This window comes from Schistocerca gregaria, chromosome 5, assembly GCF_023897955.1.
Source record: "Schistocerca gregaria isolate iqSchGreg1 chromosome 5, iqSchGreg1.2, whole genome shotgun sequence".
NCBI lineage: Eukaryota > Metazoa > Arthropoda > Insecta > Orthoptera > Acrididae > Schistocerca > Schistocerca gregaria.
Genome location: NC_064924.1, coordinates 321,396,638 through 321,418,515, shown reverse-complemented (window position 1 = coordinate 321,418,515; position 21,878 = coordinate 321,396,638). Strand labels below are relative to the sequence as shown.

The 21,878-nt window shown below is 45.3% G+C and overlaps 1 protein-coding gene across 1 annotated transcript in view; it reads right to left on the bottom strand.

Annotated features, from left to right (window-relative positions):
• Window positions 1-6,263: 6,263 nt before the first annotated feature.
• Window positions 6,264-21,878, bottom strand: part of LOC126273329 (survival motor neuron protein-like) — a 35,432-nt gene continuing 19,817 nt past the window's right edge. Inside the window, exon 2 of the mRNA XM_049976876.1 lies at window positions 6,264-6,514. Within this exon, the coding sequence (XP_049832833.1) occupies window positions 6,264-6,514 (251 nt within the window). The remainder of the gene's footprint in view (window positions 6,515-21,878) is intronic.

Here is a 21,878-nt window from a genome sequence, read left to right as displayed (position 1 = left end):
TTTTCGGACAACACCTCACAAACTGTAATCATTCAGAATGTGACATTCTTCATATCACTTGCTGTTTAACGCTTTGTAAGAGCTGGAAATACTTGTTCGCTATAAGAGTAACCCATCAGTTCTTATAAATGAAGTGCGAAACATGAATGTGAAAAAGCTTTTTTCGATATTTTTAAAGGTACTATTTGAAAGAAGAATAGCGGCTTTCTTGTCTCATTTCCTAGCACATCACTCTATATCTTTGCTTTGTAACACTTTCTTGCTGTTGATGTTTATTATACAGTGAATATTTACCAGATTCATTGACCTTAACTTCCTGTTTCATACGTTCATGGAATTTTTATTTCCATACATATTTTGAATTTATGTAAATTTTAATGACAACGTTGGAAGATGGTGACGGACTTCTACCACTCTCAGTAATCTGAAATTCTGACTTTTCATGCTTTCCTACAAAATTTTAAATTGTTGATGTCTTTGCTCAGGTTTAATTTCAAGTATTTTAGGCGTTTGAGAGTTCGGGCAATATGTGTGCATCCACACAGAAGGAGAAGGACATGGCTGGTATTGCCAGAACTATATACTTACGTGTCCGAACGTACAGACGCCATACCCATGTGAGTATATAGTTCTGGCAATACCGGCCATGCCCTTCTCCTTCTGTGCGGATGCACACATATTGCCCGAACTCTTACGGGACTTGGTAGAATGTCTTCCACGAGTAATGAGTGTGTTGGGGTGGGACACTACGAAAGTAGTGTATGGACGTACAAGGTGAGAATGTGGGTCTCGCTGGAGGCAGTCGCATAATCCTCTTGTGCCGTCGGTGGCTCAGATGACTAGAGCGTCTGCCATGTAAGCAGGAGATCCCGGGTTCGAGTCCCGGTCGGAGCACACATTTTCACCTGACCCTGTTGATATATATCAACGCACGTCAGCAGCTGAAGGTGTTAATATAATTCCAATTTCGTTCGAAATGGCTGCAGGGCATCAGTGGTGTCTGTGCGTTCCGACATGTCCGAACGAACAGGCACCACATTCATGTGAGTGTAATAACAGATGTTAACAGCTCCTGCTGAAGATAGCCACACAAACAAATGAATTAATTTTATCTTCACTTATTAGCGAGACATTTTTAACAATTAAATCCTGTCTATGTCCTCCAGGACGTCTGCGTCCCTCTCGCCTTCGGTTGAACCCCAATAGCGCCCGGTACACCCGCTGCCGCGTCGGCAGAGCGGCACTGGCGCACCTTGCCCAACTCGACTGTCGATCATGAAACAAATACAAATCAAACATTTTCATCACATTAAATCATATCAAATCTGTAATATCAAAATTACACAATATATCCCCTCTTGCTTGGCGTCGCTCTTCGGAACATATCAGTGTTTGTCACGATATATCGAAAACACTACAAAACTCAGCATGCGTCGTGGTGCCGATGACAACCTATCGACACCCTGCGGCAAATACAGTCTGCGGTGCCTCACTTATTCATACTTGCGGTTCATTCTGATAACCACCCGCCACCATAAAAAGCAATATATTGCGTCCTCCTGGTACATCTTTGTTCCCATCAGCCATCTTGATGACGTCTCTATGGAAACAGCGTCACTGAAGGTACCAACCATTGCCACGAAGCGACGACCGATCACCATTATTACACCCCATCACACTGGCTCCCTTAATTTGAAATGTTCTTAAAGCTCACGATTATTATCATCGAATTGATGTATTTATTTGTAATCTACTTTTCGTATAATGTTACACAAAATTCCAGAATGAGCTTTTGAGTCTGCAGCGGAGTGTGCGCTGATATGAAACTTCCTGGCAGATTACAACTGTGTGCCCGACCGAGACTCGAATTCGGGACCTTTGCCTTTCGCGGGCAAGTGCTCTACCATTTTTATTTTTTTTATTTTTGTTTGTTTGTAATCTCATTTTGTTCGTTATTGTTCGTTTCAATTGTTCGTGGCGGACGTCACCTGACGCCCATTGAAGTTCGTTATTGATCCATTCACTCAGTTTTTTTATTACAGAGGGCAGCTAACCCTCTGACCGAACTCGCTGAGCTACCGTGCCGGCTCCATCTGAGCTATCGAAGCACGACTCACGCCCGGTACTCACAGCTTTATTTCTGCCAGTATCTCGTCTCCCACCTTCCAAACTTAGGAAGGTGGGAGACGAGATACTGGCAGAAGTAAAGCTGTGAGTACCGGGCGTGAGTCGGGCTTCGATAGCTCAGATGGTAGAGCACTTGCCCGCGAAAGGCCAAGGTCCCGAGTTCGAGTCTCGGTCGGGCACACAGTTTTAATCTACCAGGAAGTTTCTTATACAAAATTGTTTACCATTTTCTTTCATACTTTATTCGCTCACTGGAACACATCTTACGTAAGTCACTGCCCTCTGGCTACGACACACTATTTAACCTGTGCCATATTAGCCATCCTCGGCAGTGAACAACTGTCATATCACGGTACTGTTCTCTGCACAGTAGGCTGCAACACATGGCTAAATGCTACGGTATTTTAACTCTTGTTGGTTTTCCTTTACCTTCTTTTTTCGTACACTATATTATTTCCTGACTTCCCTATTTTACATGCACACTTCACATATTTACAGTGTGGAGGATCTGAAGATGGCCAGCATGAAGTTTAAAACTGATCACTATCTTTGAATAAATATTTATTGTGATATTGTCTGTTATATTAATTTATAAATTCACTGTTAAACGCAGAGGAGAGAGGGCATGGGTGGAAAGAGTACCTTGAAAGCCTCTATGAGTGGGAAGAACTTGCGTGATGACTTGATAGAAGAACAGATAGGATTTTGCAGGGAAGAGATAGGGGATCCAGTGTTAGAGCCAGAATTTAATAGAGATTTGGGGCACTTAAAAGCAAGTAAAGCAGAAAGGATGGATAACATTCCACCAGAACTTCTACAATCATTGGAGAAAACGGCAACAAAACGACTATTCACGTTTGTGTCTACTATACGTAATTGGCGATATAACATCTGGCTTTAGGATAAACATCATTCACCCAATCACCAACATTTTAAGAGTCGACAAGTTCAAGAAATATACCACTATTCCCAAGATTAATAGAGCCGAAAGTCCAATAATTATCGCACGGCCAGATTAACACCACTTGCATCCAATTTGTTCACTAGAATAAGATACAGATGAGAGGAAAAGAAAAATGAAGATCTGTTAGATGATAAGCAGTTTGGCTTTTGGAAAGATTAAGGCACCAGAGAGGCAGTTCTGATGTTGCGCTTGATAATGAAAGGAAGATTAGAGAAAAATCAAGACACGTACGTAGGACTTGTACACCTGTAAAAAGCGTTCGCCAACCTCAAACGGTACAAGAATTCTGAGGAAAATAGGGGCAAGGTACCAGGAAAGACAGGAAACATACAATATGTACAAGAACCTTGAGGGAACAAGAAGAGTGGAGGCCATGAACGAAGTGTACGGATTAAAAATGGTGTAGTCCCTCGCTCCTACAGTTCAATCTATACATCAAAGAAGCAAAGAAGTGAAAGAAAGGTTCAAGGGTAGAATTAAAATTCTGGATGAAAGAATATCAATGACAAGGTTAGACGATGACATTATTACCCTCAGTGAAAGTCAACAAGGATTACAGGATCTGTTGAATAGCATGAACGGTCGAATGAGTACAGAATATGGATTAAGTGTAAATCGAAGAAAGACGGAAGTAATGAGAAGACGTGCAAATGAGAACAGAGAGAATCTTAGCGCCAGGTTTGGTGATTACGAAGTAGGTGAATTTAAGGATTCTGCTAGCAAGGTAACAAAACAATCCATGACGGACGAGGTGAGGAACAGGTAAAAAGCAGACTAGCTCTGGCAAAAAGGGAATTCCTCGTCAAGAGAGGTCTACTAGTATCAAATATAGACTTTAGTTTGAGAAAAAATTCTAAACATGGACGTTTGGCGCGTATATAGTAGTGAAACGTAGGCTGTGGAAAAACCGGAACAGACGAGAACCGAAGCATTGGATACTACAGAAGAATGTTAATAATTAGGTGAACTGATAAGGTAAGGAATGAGGAGAGACTCCACAGAACTGGAGAGGAAAGAAATATTTGGAAACACTGAAAAGAAGAAGGGTCAAGACGGCAGATCACCTGTTAAGGCATTGTACCAGAACTAATAAGTGGAAGGGCTAGGAGGAAGTGGGTCAGACATTCTGTGAACAATTTCTATTTATTACAATTATGAACACAACAAAGAATATAATATCCCAAGATCGTCAGTAAGGGAAATCGTTAATATAATCCTGGACGCAATAAATTATAATACTACTAATAATGACACCGATTTTCGAACAGCTGATTCCAATGACTTAGGTCAGTTGAAAGTATAATTGAATGAGTTGAACGCCCGAGTTAGTATATAGATAAATGATTTAGAGAATGTACCACTTTCAATCACGAGAAATTTAACACTCCATTCATGAACAAGGACAACGGCCTTGCCGCATTGATAATGCCGGTTCCCGCCAGACCGTCGAAGTTAAGCGCTGTCGGGCTGAGCACTTGGACGGATGTCCATCCTGTCTGCCGAGCGCTGTTGGCAAGCGGTGTGCACTCAGCCCTTGTGAGGCAAACTGAGGAGCTACTTGATTGAGAAGTAGCGGCTCCGGTCTCGGAAACTGACATACGGCCGAGAGAACAGTGAGCTAACCACACGTCCCTCCATACGCTCATCCAGTGACGCCTGTGTACTGAGGATGACAAGGCGGCCGGTCGGTACCGTTGGGCCTTCCAAGGCCTGTACGGGAGGTTTTTTAATTATTCATGAACAAGACTTCCACAAAAGTTCTATACCCAAGGCAGCCCACATTGCGTGTCCGTTTGGTAAATAAATTCGCATGCATCAAATAGCACCGGTACAATAACCAGCTCCCGCTAAAGAACATCGGTGAAGTCTTTCAGCAGCGCCCAAAAGGTTCCATTACCATCACGAAGTCTTTCTCACCCACTTTACACATAGTTTAATGGCAGCAGCACTGACAGCGAAACCCATCAAAATGTTAAAAAGACGCGACGACCGGCGTGCTGCAAGGAAGGCAAGCCGGCTCAGTGACCCGGAGAGGGACAGCTGAATCACAAGAGAGGTCGCCATGTGGCGGGCAAGGACCGGCTGCCAGCAGACCGCGCCACTGCAAGTCCCGACGAGTCGGCGCTGGAATTCAAGCCGCCGCAACTGTTGACGACTTAATATCACCACAGACATCATGGAATAGCCTACGTGGTATTAGAGGCAGCTGTAGAGGGTAGAAACGGCAAAGGAAGTCAGAGACTGGAATATATCCAGCAAACAAGTGAGGACGTAGGTATCCTGAGATGATGAGGTTGGCAGAGGCGAGGAATTCGTGGTACTCCACATGAAACCAGTCATAACACTGATCGCTCAAAAAAGGCAGAGTTTGTAATAATTTGTATTAATTACTGCACAAAACAAGTACAACTTTTTAAGAGTTTCATTTTTATTTTGATAAAAGACAAAAACACACTTAAAATTACAGAAGAATATTAGAACCACACTGTGTTTGTCTACATAACTCTGGAAAAATTTGAATATCGCAGTTCAAATAAATGGCTCTGAGGACTATGGGACTTAACTGCTGAGGTCATCAGTCCCCTAGAACTTAGATCTACTTAAACCTAACTAACCTATGGACATCACACACATTCATGCCCGAGGCAGGATTCGAACCGGCGACTGTAGCGATCGCGCGGTTCCAGACTGTAGCGCCTAGAACCGATCGGCCACTCCAGCTGGCTAATAACTCAGTTCTTCCAGTTTCTGTAGTAATGCGTTCAATGAATTCGGGTAGTCACTGAGGTATCTTCAGTACACTCCAAGCTAAAATTATTGTCTTTAATATTGCATTTCCTATAAGCCCTCGTACTGTCACCAACTATGCAGGGGCGATATGACAGCATAGTCTGAAGTAATCCACCTTTGTATATCAAGAAGCTAATAGTATGAACGTTGCATGTGGTTTTTTATTGATTCTGCTGCTAGAAATGACTACTTATTTGAGAAATCTGATCTTTTCCTCTGTGTCACTCGATAATTGGATTCCTACGGCAATGCGCGAAGCAACAGATAAGAACAAGTACCATTCCCAGGTTCAGAAGGGGTCAAAAGACGGCGACGCAGCATTCCAAACGTATACGCCCGTCATACGAAGAGTCTCTGGGAGCAGTAAGGTGGGCAGGAGAGGCTAGTGACTGGGCCGGAACTCCGGCGGAAACTGGTATCCTGTGTCATGTGAGGGGTCGGCCGACGGTAGAAAGGGCGAGAGGGCGGGCAGGGAGGGAGGAAGGGAGGCAGGTCTGTGGCACGAAAGCAGAGCGGGTCGGGCAGGGGGTGGTGGAGGCAGGAATGCCAGCCAGCAGTCTGGGGCCGTGGAACGCGCGCCCACCTCCGTCCGCCAGCCGCGGGCTCCGGCGCTAAACGGCGCAGGGGAGAGTCCTGAGGGAAAAAGACCGCGAAAAGTAGAAGAGAGAAAAAAATCAGAGGAAAGGCGAGCACATGTATTGGATTCCGGAGATTCGCCTCTCTAACCAACGGGCTGCATATGTGCTGCGTTTCGTTCCACGTAGGATTTGAAAACCTTTATTCTTTGCGGTTGATTACGCAAACTTGAGATGATATATGACTCTAGGGTTATGTGGGATCTTCGCTGCTCGGTCCACAAATCATTACATGATTTACAGAATACAGACGAAAATTTGAAAACTTAAGTAACTAAAAATATTAAATAATTCTTAGATATATGATTTGCGATAATGTTGTTGGGCTGCTCTGGTTGTTGTTGTCGTATCGGTCCCCAGATTGGTTTAATGCAGTTGTTCACGCCAGTCTATGCTGTACAAACCTCTTGATCTGTGCAGAACTACTCCAACTTACATTCATTTGACCTGCTTGCTTTAGTACTTACTTTAATGGTGGTGGAGGTAAATTCCTGTGGAACCAAACTGCTGAGGTCATCGGTCCCTAACTACTTAATCTAACTTAAACTAGAATAAAAGTTTCAATCTACAGCGGAGTGTGCACTGCTATGAAACTTCCTGGCAGATTAAAACTGTGTGTCGGACCGAGACTCGAACTCGAGACCTTTGCCTTTCGCGCGCAAGTGGTCTACCAACTGAGCTACCCAAGCACGACTCACGCACCGTCCTAACAACTTTGATTCCGTCAGTCCCTCATCTCCTGCCTTCCATACTTCACAGAAGCTATCCTGCGAACCTTGTCTCCTGCGAAAGGCAAAGGTCCCGAATTCGAGGATCGGTGCGGCACACAGTTTTAATCTGCCAGGAAGTAACTTAAACTAACTTACCCCAAGTACAACTCACACACTCATGTCGAAGGGAGGACTCGAACCTCCGACAGGAGAAGCCGCACGAGCTGTGGCAAGGCTCCCCTGACATCACGGCTTGCTTTAGTATATCCTTGGTCATCCTACACTATTTTTAGCCCCACAACTTTTTCCATAAAGCATGGCACTTTCAAAATCAATTAGCATGTAACCCATCAACAATCCATTCTGTTAGTTAGGTTGTGGTGTAAGGTGTCAGGCAAATCCAACACCTTCCATGAAAACCCTGACATGATAAGCAAATAAGTAGTATGTCACATAGTTCCTAATAAATCGTGACATTAAATTAACCAAAGTAATACGTGTAACGAGTGAGCAAATGGAATACCACAGACTAACACAAGAATGCCTAAATGCATGTCGTACCTTCCCACCGTGAGACCGACGCAGTTCCGAGGGGAGAAACGAGAACAGGAGCCGAGAGCAGAACCGTGTTAAGCTAGAAGGCCCTACGATAAGGGACGGACTGGACACCCACGTCGGCAGCCTACCTCTAAGACTACCACCCGCACGTTTTAGCGTGATACTTTTTCGCGCCCTGTTACGTCAAGGACCACCCCCCAGCCCATGTTAAAAGCTAGAGCCCTCCAGAAAAACAGTATAGATCTTACGATAACACAAAAAGGGCCACTACCACCCGCAAGCTTTAGCGTGAGACTTTTTCGCGTCTCAGGTACGTCAAGGACCACCCCCCAACCCATGTTAAAAGATAGAGCCCTCCAGAAGAACAGTATAGATCTTACAATAACGCTAAAAGGACCACACCAGCTGCAGGTTTTAGCGTGAGACTTTTTAGCGTCTCTGCTACGTTGCAAACTTTTAAAACATTGCCCCACCACGAAAAGTATAACGTTTCTCATTGGATAGACAGAATTTTTGTAGGCGGAGCTTAAGGTTAACGTTCAGACCCTGATTGGTCAGATGAAAACACAGCCAGATAGCTTTTTTAAATCTACTTCGGTAAATTGTAGTCAGGAGAAGTTAGGAGAGTTAGTTCCGAGACGGCGAGCTGGATGGCTGCTGCGCCGGCCGCTGTCGCCCTGACGCTGCCTGAACACCGACAAGGTAATGAACGCGCGCGATGCCTCATTTTTGAGCGCATCAGGCTTCACTCAGAACTGCAGAAGTCTCATCTGTTACACCCCTTTTTTGCGTAATACTAGTGTCGATCGTTAATTAAAACTCGTGGTGTTCACATTTGTCACTTGAAGAACAGATCTGAAACGCGATGATTTTTCTTTTATATAGTTATTGAGAAGCCACATCAGCCACTGTAATTTACGACAGGTTAGATAAGTAATTAAAGATACCTGAGGGTCAATGTAGACCATTTTGATAGTTTTCTCTTTTGTGAAACTTAATTTAAACCTAGATTATAGATGTGATATGGCATAGGTCATCCTTCGATCCATTGTAGAACTTGGAAAACCACTCAGGGAATATTCGTTCACATTTTTGTTGAACGCAGTTGGTTTTTACAATCCTGTATTGAAACATTTCCTTTTATCAATATTGCAATTTATAAACGATGTTTTGTGAATAGAATAAAATTATCAATGGTAAACTTAACTGCTTTTTCTTCGTTATTTTACCAGCTAACTAAAAATAGGAAAGCCTTGAACCCTTTCCACTATATTTAGTTAGTATTAAGATTCTTTTACAGGGAGAGCAGTGGAGCAGACGCTGAGATCATTTAGTATTTGGTTATATCATCGCTAATCTCACTGAACTCTTCTGAATTCTACATGTCATGTGTGGTCTGGCGTCTCCTTACCAGCAACAGGTCCCAGGTTGAAACTAGTTAATTCCCTAAAAAACATGCTCAGAGCGTCGTTGCGTGAATGTGGTAGGGAGACACGATATGGAACAACCAGACACCACCATGAATGTTTAGAGTGGAATATACGGGAAAAGTAAGGTCCGCTCAGGAGCAAAATGGAAAACATGGAGACAATTCGATGAAGCTTTGCACGTATGTGTTGGACACATCGAGCGCGTCAAGTCAGTCTTTCAGTTCTGAACGCATAGAGAGCATGGAAAGATGCCTAGAAAATAGCGTGTCCCGCCAAGAATGGCGCCCTGGTGAGAGATTTCACCTTATGCCATACAACCTGCAAAACATAACTGTCATGCGTTTCCTCCTTTCTGACAAATTTGGACCGCACTCTGCAGGAATAATGAAGATGTTCCTGCAGCATTTTCGATGGGAAGCGTTCGGTTGGTTGGTTGTTTTGGGGAAGGAGACGAGACAGCGAGGTCATCGGTCTCATCAGATTAGGGAAGGACGGAAAAGGAAGTCGGCCGTGCCCTTTGAAAGGAACCATTCCGGCATTTGCCTGGAGCGATTTAGGGACATCACGGAAAACCTAAATCAGGATGGCCGGACGCGGTATTGAACCGTCGTCCTCCCGAATGCGAATCCAGTGTCTAACCACTGCGCCACCTTGCTCGGTGGGAAGCGGTCGAACACCCACTATACAGCCCATAATTGGCTCTCCCTGAGTTCCCATCTCTGCTCACTTGATTCGCTGCCCATGAAGACAACATTTTGGCACGGATATGAGCTGCAGACAGAGTAGAGAATTGGCGGAATGCATTGTGGCTTCCTTCTATCACGAGGGAATTGGGAAGCTGGTTCAACGCTACGAGAAATGTCTAAGTCGGAGCAACGACTGTATAGAGAAATGTGCAGCTAACCGTTGCAAATAAAACATTCATTATTTTCACAGCCCTCGTATTTCTTAAATCTCAGCAGATCAATAGACGTTTATGGGAAGAGCGGTGGGGCTAAAAATAGTGGAAGATGACCGAGGGTATACTAAAGCCTTCAGTATTCTTCTGTATCGCCACATTTCAAAAAATTCTTCATGTCTAAACCGTATCTTGTCCGCGTTTCACTTCTGCACACTCTAGACGAATACCTACAGAAAACAAGACACACTAGACAAATACCTACAGAAAACCTTGAAATTATGCTCAATGTTGTCAAATTACCGTCTTTCGAAACTCTTTTTTTATACAAGGCGTTCGAAAATTCCTGTTACAAACTTCTGGGACTCGTAGAGGAGAATGAGTTCATAATATTTTGAACAGTAACCCAAGACCAGAAACGTACTGTGTAGCACACAACAGTTTTAAAATATGTTTTCTAGGCAGGTGTGCAACACAGTAGTTACAGAAGGGGGGAGGGGGCTTGGTGGTTGGTACGTCAGATCAGTTGATACCATTTGACGTCTGTCATAGCTCTCTGACCTGGTCCGAGCCTCATTCACGTGTCTGAATATTACAGCAACATGTTTGAGTACACCTTAGCAGATTAGACCGATATGGTCCTTCTGAAAGCAAAGCTGACGTTAATGGAAGAGCTCATCGTCGCCTTTATCAAGATCGCCATCCACAACGTCCGACTCCATCGCATATCCTTTTCGCCACCATCGACATTGCGAATGGGTGCTTGTAGCGTCAGCATGCGTGAAGCTAGTGCTCCAACGAGACGCCGCATATCCGTATAAGAAGAGGCCCGTACTGTATCACATTTAAAAGAACCCTTCAACGATTACCCGAGAAATTTCTTTGACTGTCAGTGAGTGGAATTGCAAAACAAGTGATGAACTGGATAACGCCAAATCAGTTACTTGTAAAAGTGGTTGCGTTACCAACATGTTTCCAAATAGTTGCAGCAGGAAAACGGCACGTTTCGTATACGAGTTCCAATTCAGAATATTATCTACTTACTCCCATCTACAAGGCCTGGAAGTCTGTATCGGGAATTTCCGATCACTCCATAGGCAATATCTGATCATAAGTAACAGGATCTTGTACGTAATGTAGAACTGACCACTAGGCTTCACAACAAGCGATCGTGACATTTAAAAAAAGAACGGAAGCAGTGTGTTGTCAACAGAGAAGCAGTAATAGCAGAAAGTGTCCGATCAAGAAACCTCTGCGACATCGAAGGTGGAGTAGTCATCGGATATCATATGGAACATTTAAACCCTCTTAAAGACGCAGAGTCAACTTTTGGCGAAATCACTGAAGTGGAAAGGCGACGGAACAACCACACCTAATTCAAGAGCAGGCAGACTTCATGCACTGATGGACGGGAACTGTCACAGGCGCATCAAGGTCGTTATTACGGCCAGAGCTGGTTCGGTTGTTCTGGGTACTGATTTCTCAGGATCTATGCACCCAAATTGAGTGAAAATGTAATCACATTTCAGTTCTAGTATAATACACTCCTGGAAATTGAAATAAGAACACCGTGAATTCATTGTCCCAGGAAGGGGAAACTTTATTGACACATTCCTGGGGTCAGATACATCACATGATCACACTGACAGAACCACAGGCACATAGACACAGGCAACAGAGCATGCACAATGTCGGCACTAGTACAGTGTATATCCACCTTTCGCAGCAATGCAGGCTGCTATTCTCCCATGGAGACGATCGTAGAGATGCTGGATGTAGTCCTGTGGAACGGCTTGCCATGCCATTTCCACCTGGCGCCTCAGTTGGACCAGCGTTCGTGCTGGACGTGCAGACCGCGTGAGACGACGCTTCATCCAGTCCCAAACATGCTCAATGGGGGACAGATCTGGAGATCTTGCTGGCCAGGGTAGTTGACTTACACCTTCTAGAGCACGTTGGGTGGCACGGGTTACATGCGGACGTGCATTGTCCTGTTGGAACAGCAAGTTCCCTTGCCGGTCTAGGAATGGTAGAACGATGGGTTCGATGACGGTTTGGATGTACCGTGCACTATTCAGTGTCCCCTCGACGATCACCACAGGTGTACGGCCAGTGTAGGAGATCGCTCCCCACACCATGATGCCGGGTGTTGGCCCTGTGTGCCTCGGTCGTATGCAGCCCTAATTGTGGCGCTCACCTACACGGCGCCAAACACGCATACGACCATCATTGGCACCAAGGCAGAAGCGACTCTCATCGCTGAAGATGACACGTCTCCATTCGTCCCTCCATTCACGCCTGTCGCGACACCACTGGAGGCGGGCTGCACGATGTTGGGGCGTGAGCGGAAGACGGCCCAACGGTGTGCGGGACCGTAGCTCAGCTTCATGGAGACAGTTGCGAATGGTCCTCGCCGATACCCCAGGAGCAACAGTGTCCCTAATTTGCTGGGAAGTGGCGGTGCGGTCCCCTACGGCACTGCGTAGGATCCTACGGTCTTGGCGTGCATCCAAGGGTTGCTGCGGTCCGGTCCCAGGTCGACGGGCACGTGCACCTTCCGCCGACGACAGACGACAACATCGATGTACTGTGGAGACCTCACGCCCCACGTGTTGAGCAATTCGGCGGTACGTCCACCCGGCCTCCCGCATGGCCACTATACGCCCTCGCTCAAAGTCCGTCAACTGCACATACGGTTCACGTCCACGCTGTCGCGGCATGCTACCAGTGTTAAAGACTGCGATGGAGCTCCGTATGCCACGGCAAACTGGCTGACACTGACGGCGGCGGTGCACAAATGCTGCGCAGCTAGCGCCATTCGACGGCCAACACCGCGGTTCCTGGTGTGTCCGCTGTGCTGTGCGTGTGATCATTGCTTGTACAGCCCTCTCGCAGTGTCCGGAGCAAGTATGGTGGGTCTTACACACCGGTGTCAATGTGTTCTTTTTTCCATTTCCAGGAGTGTATATTTGTCCAATGAATACCCGTTTATCATCTGCATTTCTTCTTGGTGTAGCGATTTTAATGGCCAATAGTGTATTTCAGTGAGGTTTGTGTTCATTCAAATACTTGCTCCCATCTGTTCAATATTCATTAATCGGAATATGAAGTATGAAAGTTTAAATTTACAACAAATTCTATCCAAAAATATACAAATCTTGTGTGACACTGGTTACTATTGTTGAAATATTTACGACCAACTTCAGTAAGAGAATCAAGATAATATTTCACCAATTGAAGTTACGTAACAATCTCTTCAAACGTTCTAAGAAAACAGTCTCGAAATAGGAAGGACACAAACATCATTAAAATGTGTGTGAGTGAAACAAAACGAATCACTTAGGTTTACCTTAAAAGTAGTTCACTTAAACCTGCTTGGTATGAAACCATCGGATGTCGGGCAGTGTGGTCCGGACGAAAGTCCCCCAAAATTACTTAGAGTAGACCCGATACCCTGCTCACCACTCTCCACCTTTTCTAAACAACCAGTGGAAACAAGCCCCTAGTCACGAACATTCTGGTGAACAGAGAAATAATTCTTAAGTAAAACAAGTAAAGCTTACGTCATCAGATTACTCGCAGGCAGCATATACGAAACATTTTGGAAAATTCGCTAAAATATAGTTAAGTGGGGAAGGTAACTACCAACCCTTACATCTAATAGTGAAAAAGTTCAGCGTCACGGGACGGAAACGGTAAATACTTAACCGTTGCGCCGGACGGCAAACGTAGGTGGAAGAAAGACGCGGAAGGTTCGCTGATGAACATCAGCTACGTAAACACAAGCGAGGCTTGGAAGTATAATTTACCAATATACATGCAACAAGATTTGCCCGAGTGAGAAGCATAAGCTTGCGGTCTCCAAATAACTAGAGGAAATAACTTTTAGTGCCCAAGGTACGAGGTGAGAGAAATATTATGGTATGAACATAAAAGAAATTTACGAAACACCAACAATTTGCAAAACGCAATCAAATCATAACTCTACGATAATTACAAAAAGGTAAGCAAATATGTTTTTATACCAGTGACACGCTCCTCAAATCGCCTGACCAGACACAGGAACAGTGAACAACAATGACAGGAGTCTGAAACGAATCCCTTTTAGAAGCAGAAGAGCGCAAACACTCGCAGGAAGCGAACCTCTCACAATTACCGTGCTCACGGCGGGGAGGAAATCGGCCTTTACGAAGCAACGAACTACAAGTAGTTCGCTGATCATCCAATGCCGATGTGCGGCGAAAAACAGCCGCCGGGGGAAATGAGGATGACAACGACCCACCGCTCCCCTCCAGACGTGGTCGGCCGAAGGAATTTATTTGTCCACTGCTGTTCCCGTGCACGTACCTCTTGTCTTGAAGATGCTCAGCAACGCCAACTTGGATGGTGAACAAACAGGCGGCCCTTTGCCCCGCAGACTTGCGCAGTCCGCGCTGCTTCACTGACTGCCTCTCCCCGGAAAAGGCCTCTAGGCCACTCACGGCAAACGTGCCACGCCCACTTCGCGCCAAAGATTGTTTTACAGGAGACGTCTCGCGAGCTGGCGACAGCACAACGGTCAGTAACAGTACCCTACCTCGGTATTCCAGAGTTGTGCTTAAAACATCACCTTACCGGCTGTTAAGAACTGATTTAACTTCCACTATTTGGTTCATTGAATATTCTCGGATGAAGGATGTCTAGAACACGATGGACTGCTTTGGAACACATGCTCTATGCACCAAAGAACATCTCTAGATCGTAGGCATCTGTCAACTGAATGTATTCAATGAACGTAACCAGCAGTGTAAAACAAAAACATTTTGTAAAGCATCTAAGAAGTTCTTTTAGATACACCTTGAAGAGAGTGAAACATACCACTGAAAAGCCATCCCGATTTTATTACCAAAAAAGTACAGAATGGGCAGAAATTTACAGCAGATTTCTTGAAATCTATTCAAATGCTTCGTAACGGCACTATCTTCACTGAAACGGCCACAACACATTAGATAACAAAGTTATTTAATGTCAATGAAAGCAAGTGACTGTGGCAAGTACGCCATACAGCCTCAAAAATTACAGTTACAATAAAACTGACAACATCTTCAAGATACATAGGAGGTGGTTTGAGAGAGAAATGATAAGAAGCGCAACAAACGCAAAGAACAGACACATTCATACTTACTTTTAATTCTGCATGGAAAGGGTTCTCTGCATTCTACTGCTGCCTGAGGAAGACCAAAAAATGTGAGTGACACTGCTTCCTTCGCTGTCCACCTAACTTCCGCAATATACTTATAAGCAGTGTTTCAATGCTGCTATTGCTTACATCCTTCACGTATTCTACGAGTCGTCTGACGCACATTACTCCCTTACCCCGCTCTCTTTCGCAGTGTTGGGTAACGCTATATGCTTCCTCGCTCATGTCGAGTATTTCACAATAGTTCGTGTTTATGCTTGGAATCATTAATTATGAGAACATAAACAGCATCGATTGACGCTAAGGTCGTCTGAAGTCTGAAGTGGCCGAAACGCATAACGAGAAGTGTCTTGAAGAAATGACTGTCGCCAAGACAATGTGATGTACCAACGTTTTATAAACGCTAATAAAAACACGTGGGGAAAATAACGTGCAAGTCAGTTGGTTTCTGTTTTGTTAAAATTCGTGCTGACAGACCCAGAAGGGTTTATAAAATTGTGAACCATTAATTTCCTAAACGCTGCTCGAAAATGAACCAAACGCACACCGTTTAAAAATTTCAAATGGTAAAAATTAATAGCATTGCGAAAAGATCTCAAAACCGAAAATCTATTCGTTTAAAAGTTTTGCATTTCGCGTCTTTGTGACATATCATCAAAAAATTCCATCTAGAGAGACAATTGTAACAATAGCACACGTCGTCTACAAACTGCCTTAGGCAGTGGCGCGTTTCGGACTGTTGTCCCGTGTTTACGCAGCTGATACTCTCGAGTGTTGCTGCCTTAGCAGATCGCATGGCACATAATTTCAGAAAGACTACGATCCAGTTTATGTTTGACATCGCATCTGCCAGATGAACTTTTTTGAGGTATGAAGTTCGTTTACCTATTCTTCATCTCTTTGGGATACACATGTCCATCGTAAGATGCGCATTATAGATCAAGATGGGGTGAAGCTTCATGAGAAAGAACCATCGCCGCCGCTCAAAGCGGATTTTAATTTTGACACTCTGTTGGCTATATGAGTGGTGTGTCTCCTTCAGGCTTGGGAGTGAGGGTCATTCCGATCTCTGAACTGTAGTTTCTGATACCGGAATCGCTGCGACCGTATGGGTCAGTGCTCAGTCATATACCTGAACACTGGGCGAGTTTTGGCATGCATCTCCTGCTAAATGGCGTGCGACAGGTGCGGATCGTCCTTAAAAAACGTATCCCTTCATACTTATATACTTGAGGACATCGACGTGTGACGTACGACGGGCTTGTTCTGGCTGTGGTGGAGAGGGACATATCCCGTCGGAAAGTGTACAACGTCGCATTAATGCGACTGCCACGTGGAGCAGAGTCGCAGCGAGAATTTCCCACGCAGCTGTCGATGGCATACGTGTCGGAAGCCCACCGGGAGGTGTTACCAAGTTCGGAGCATGACACGGACATTGTCATGCAAGAGCGGACAGAGTTAAGGGAGCAGGGAGGTGATGGGGAGGACGCGCCTACACCCCCCATCACGGCAGATGAGGGAGGGACCTGATGCAGCCTCAATAGCAGTGGAAGATGCAGCGTGGAAGAGAAGGTCGAAAAGGCGGCGCTGCTAAGGATCAACGAGTGGCGGTGAACAATGTAAGACACCACCTACGTCGGCACAGGGCAGTGCGCCAAAACAACGCTCGCCGAAGCCTCGCAAGAAGCGCTACCATATTTCGGGCGACAAATTCTCACGTAGCCTAGGGGACACGATGGACCATTGACTCGAAGAGACATCGGACGTGATACATGTGAATCGAAGAGATATTTGACTTTATAAATGTGCCTTTAGAGGACGTCGAAAGGATTCCATCGGAAGTAACCGGATGTCCTGCCTTTCAGATGTTACTTCTTCATTGACAACGATTGAAATGGTACTATCGATGGCGGAGTCAGTGACAGCGTTCCCGCAATTGCATCAATAAGCAGAAAATGAGCAATAATCAATGTGACAGGGCAGAGTAAGTCTAAGAGTACCGGAGTTGGCAGCCACAATTTTAAGATTACAGTGGCATGACATGAAGCTGACGACGACAACGAACCGAGCATATAAAGTGGTTTCAGAATCTGACAGTAGAAGGGCGCGTGCACAGTTCTACTTGGATCACATCTTGGTAAGAGCGGATTTTAATTGTATTCTCGCCTCGAAGGATCAAACTCCGAATTTTAGCTCCTGCTACGCACTGCGCTCGATCTGTCGGGACATGACAGTAATGGACACATGGGAAAAGATCCATGGTAATCATGAAGGCTTCATATCTTGTACTAGCCACTCGGCGACCAGACTGGATAGGATTTATGTTTCTGACGGACTGAGATCAAGCGCTGGTTGCTGAACTTTGGACCACAGCTTTTACGTTTCACCTTCCGTATATATGCACGCTGACCTTCACTCGACAACAGGTCTGGGGAAGACGTAGTTCGTGGAAACTTAATTCATGCTTATTGGTGGATCCTGAACGTTGCCTGCGGATTGCAGATATATGGCAAATATTCACTCATCGTATCCCAGTGCATCGTACAGTTCTTCAATGGTTGCTACAATATGCAGAACCACTGTTGCGGACCGAAGGGAAAATCCGGATGGCTCGGAGATACACTTCAGTATTACCGCATGGTACTTCATGACCTCTCCTTCAGAACTCCACTGCCGAGCGTTGAGCCGAAGTCCACCACCATAGCCGTGCATTTTATCGATCACGAGACGCCGGTTGAGAGGATTTTTCATCCGTATTAGGTACTTGGACTATGTCGATGGAGAACGTATTTCCATGCATCATGTGTCCAGGGGACATGCACGCCATCACAGTGCTCCGTAATGCCAATGATCGGCCTTCGAAGTGACAACAGGACATTGCTGCTGGGTTTCTAGATAAGTGCCGCATCCTTTTCGCCGGAACGCCAACGTACGATCGGATGGGAAATGATATTTCCTGAAAGAGGAACATGGGGGGTACATGGTTCGGATGCAGTGGCGTTACTGGAATCCCTAACGGAAGATGACGTGAGGACACCAGTTAAGGTGAGATGAGACTTTAATTTTATGAACTTGCGGATGTAATAATATCCCAGTGGGTATTGAGGTATAATGTTTTACTGCGCCCTGACACGGATGTACCGTCGCAATTCATGGCGCTAATGTTTATAATGGAATCGACAGGGTGCTCATGAATTTCGACCACTAACTATCGTCAATAATGACTATAAAATCTTTGCGGGAATGTTGGCGCCAAGGCTGAAGACTCTAATATACAAGTCGGAGCAACATCCACTCTGTCCCAGGTGAATACCGTGAATCATTACCATAATGTTCGCCCCGATAATTGCATGGTCAGCGTGACGCACTGCCGGGGTGCGATTCCCGGCTGGATCGGGGATTTTCTCCGCTCAGGGACTGGGTGTTGTGTTGTCTTCATCATCATTTCATCCCCATCCGGCTAGCAGGTCGTCCAATGTGGCGTCGAATGTAATACGGCCTACACCAAGGAGGCCGGACCTGTCCCGTAAGGGGCCTCCCGGCCGATGACGCCAAATGCTCAGCGCGTGAGCGCGTGACTATCGGTCAGTGTTACTAATTGCAATTTGTGTTTCAGGCCATATGCCATGAAAGTGCAAGATTATACTTATATTATTATAAGTCCCGCGAAGAAAATCAGCTGTTACATGATCTGTGTGGGAGGCAAGGCAATCTTGGTATATGTGTATGCCTGAGTTATTGCATCGGCAGGCGCTGATATTTTCACTTCTCAATAATAGTAACTTTAAGGAGTGGCAAATTTAACGTGTATCGGTAGCTGCTTTTTCATTTAGTTCAAATTTTTTACTCCTTGGCCATTCTTTCTTGAAGTTTTATTCGCGGAGATTAATGTTCACTTTTGGTGTGTGCTAGCTGGGTAGCTTTGGCGGAAAACGACGCGCTCCTGTTCCCTGGGCGTGCTGCAGAGGCTTGGTTGTTTCTCGACGTGGCAGGACTTCCTTCACGGCGTCTGAGTTGACTGGAAGTCTGCTGCCCCTAGCAGTCGCGCCGTTGTGGGTCAAGTTAAGTAAAGTTGATCGCTTGATACGTGCCATGGTGGAGTGTCGCCGTTTGAGCACAAACTATTACTTGAATTTATTTGGTGAATTTAAAGAGGTCAGAAGGTTAAGTCGTGTTTGCGAAGCCTGAGGTTGTACCTCCTTATATCTCTGCAGCTATTCGTTTAAATCCGGCATTCATATTACCACTTCTTAGCGCGTTAGCTTTAAGACCTCTTACTTATCAATATAAATTGCCGAACCTGACCTTGACCCACAGTCATTACCAACTACAGTTGCGAAATTTGCCTGCTCGTTCCTTGTTTGTTGTGATAGCTGTCTGCCGTAGCTCTCAGCGTACTCTGAATTTTGGGCAATTGTATATTTATTGAAGGTTGTTGTTAATGTTTAGTTGGAATATACGGGTGGGAAGTTATATTTAAATTTTATACGTTTCTTGTTTATCTGCATGAGGGATTTTTTTAAGTTAAGGTTTATACATTGCTAAACGGCCTTCCAACAGCTACAATCAGCAACGTGTCTTGTGATCATTCCTGTATTTGCATGAATGTTGTCCAATTGTGTAACGGTTACCTAAACTTGCATATTGTTAGCATGTTTAATAGCGGTTATTGTAAGCCATTGGGATCATAAATTGTTTTTGAACCTGATTGTACACTAGGCCATCTGGCTGATAATATTGTTTCTTGAACCTGCTTGTACCGAAGCCCAGTTGGTGCGACTTTTCTTCTTTTTGGAGCTGTGTACTTCCGATTTTCATGCCCTGCTCTTGATGATATAGTTGTTAAAATTGGTTTTCAATGAACTGAACCTGTTCAAATTTTGCTGAGATTTTTGATTCTTTTAATACGTTTTTAAATTGTGATGATAATGTTGTTGTTAAGTAATAAAGTCTTTTACGTAAAACAACAAACACCTTTCATGTGTTTCCCTTAAAGTTTATCGCAACCCTAGAGTGAAGTATCAGGAAGCATGTTTCGTTCGAGCATCGTTCATCTTAATGGATTTTGATTGTGCCTTTGATAGGACAACAATGATTTCCCAGACTCGGCCATACGACTCATGACAGTACCTTAGAATTGTATTACAGTCATTACGTGGCCCGCTTTCCAGCGCTCCTTCGGCAGTGAGAGTCAGAGGAAAGAAGGAAGGCACGATTCTCGTTTACACCTCAGTTAGTCAAGGAATTCCTTTGTCGGTGCAGAATATCCCCCGGCTCCGTGCGAGTTCGTTTCTGTGTCGCGCATATGTAGATGACTTCATGACGCTCGTCTGATCGGTGAACACACACGGTACGGCGGAAGGTAGCGGGATGAGAATGAACGGAACCAAGATTATGTACATCGAACAGCGGTTGGACGCTCTGGAAATTCAGATTACGACAGTGGCGAGGTAACGACGTCTGCTCCTGCACATCCGATTGCACATATGCTCCGAAGGGTGGAATATACTGCTGTTCATCTTGCCTTACGACTGCCACACCAGGCACAGGTAATACCAATGCCAAATGGTTGTACTGACAGGCTAATAGCGGCCTTTGGATACTGTATCAAACAAGGGATGCTGTTTCAGGTCAAACTCGGGACTTCGACAATTCCAAACCATTATGAAGGATTGAATTCCACGATTGAGACGAATAACGCTCCCTCTCTAAACATGCAAGCGATGATACGGACCTGGGACCAACGGCAGCCTACCATCACGCCGGCAATCCTTGACGTTCTTCTTCTCCTGTCCTTTGAACCACTGTGGCCGTGGGCACTTTGTCGCCTTCCTTTTCCCACGTCCAGCGATTCTTTGTTGATTTCAGTTATGTTCGGTTACGAATACTTTTTACGAGTATTCCCACCACCGATACGTAAGGCTTCATCCAGGCAGCAATGTTGTCGCATTTAAATACCCAACGAAGCGACAGATTTGGTGAGTTATACATACGCTTGTCCTCACCATGGCGGCAAGATCGTCTGGTATACATTTAACAACCTCAAGACAGTCACACGCCGACGGTTGTACGACTTTCGCAGGGTCGATCGCCCACTCTGACTAAATGTGGACTGCTGGACACCGACGAACTCTGTCTGCGGTGCGGTGAAGCGAAGGACGCTTGATGGCTGACGTAACGCATATGGCACAACCGTAACACACCGACGACTCCACGGTTGCGACTGACACTTTATTCTCCCCAGTCACGGTCTTTTTCCCCTACAGGAAACGTCGGCATTCCTCTATATTGCAGGACGCGCATGAAACTACCTGCTCTCGCAGTCTGTGATGTCGGGCATGCGTTATAGATCCATCCACTTCAACAACATGAGATCATCCGATACACTCGAAATACAAAACCTACTTTACGAACTTCCTGGGCAGCATGTTTCATTACCCTCCGGAGCGGTGGGGCGTCCTAGGCCTGCAGGTCTGCGCAGTTTCACAGACCCCCCCCCCCCCCCCACCACCACCGCATTCTTTCGTTTTTCAGATGCTGTTGGGATTTTACCCAGGACTCGCACATTGCGTTCATCCTGAAACGGA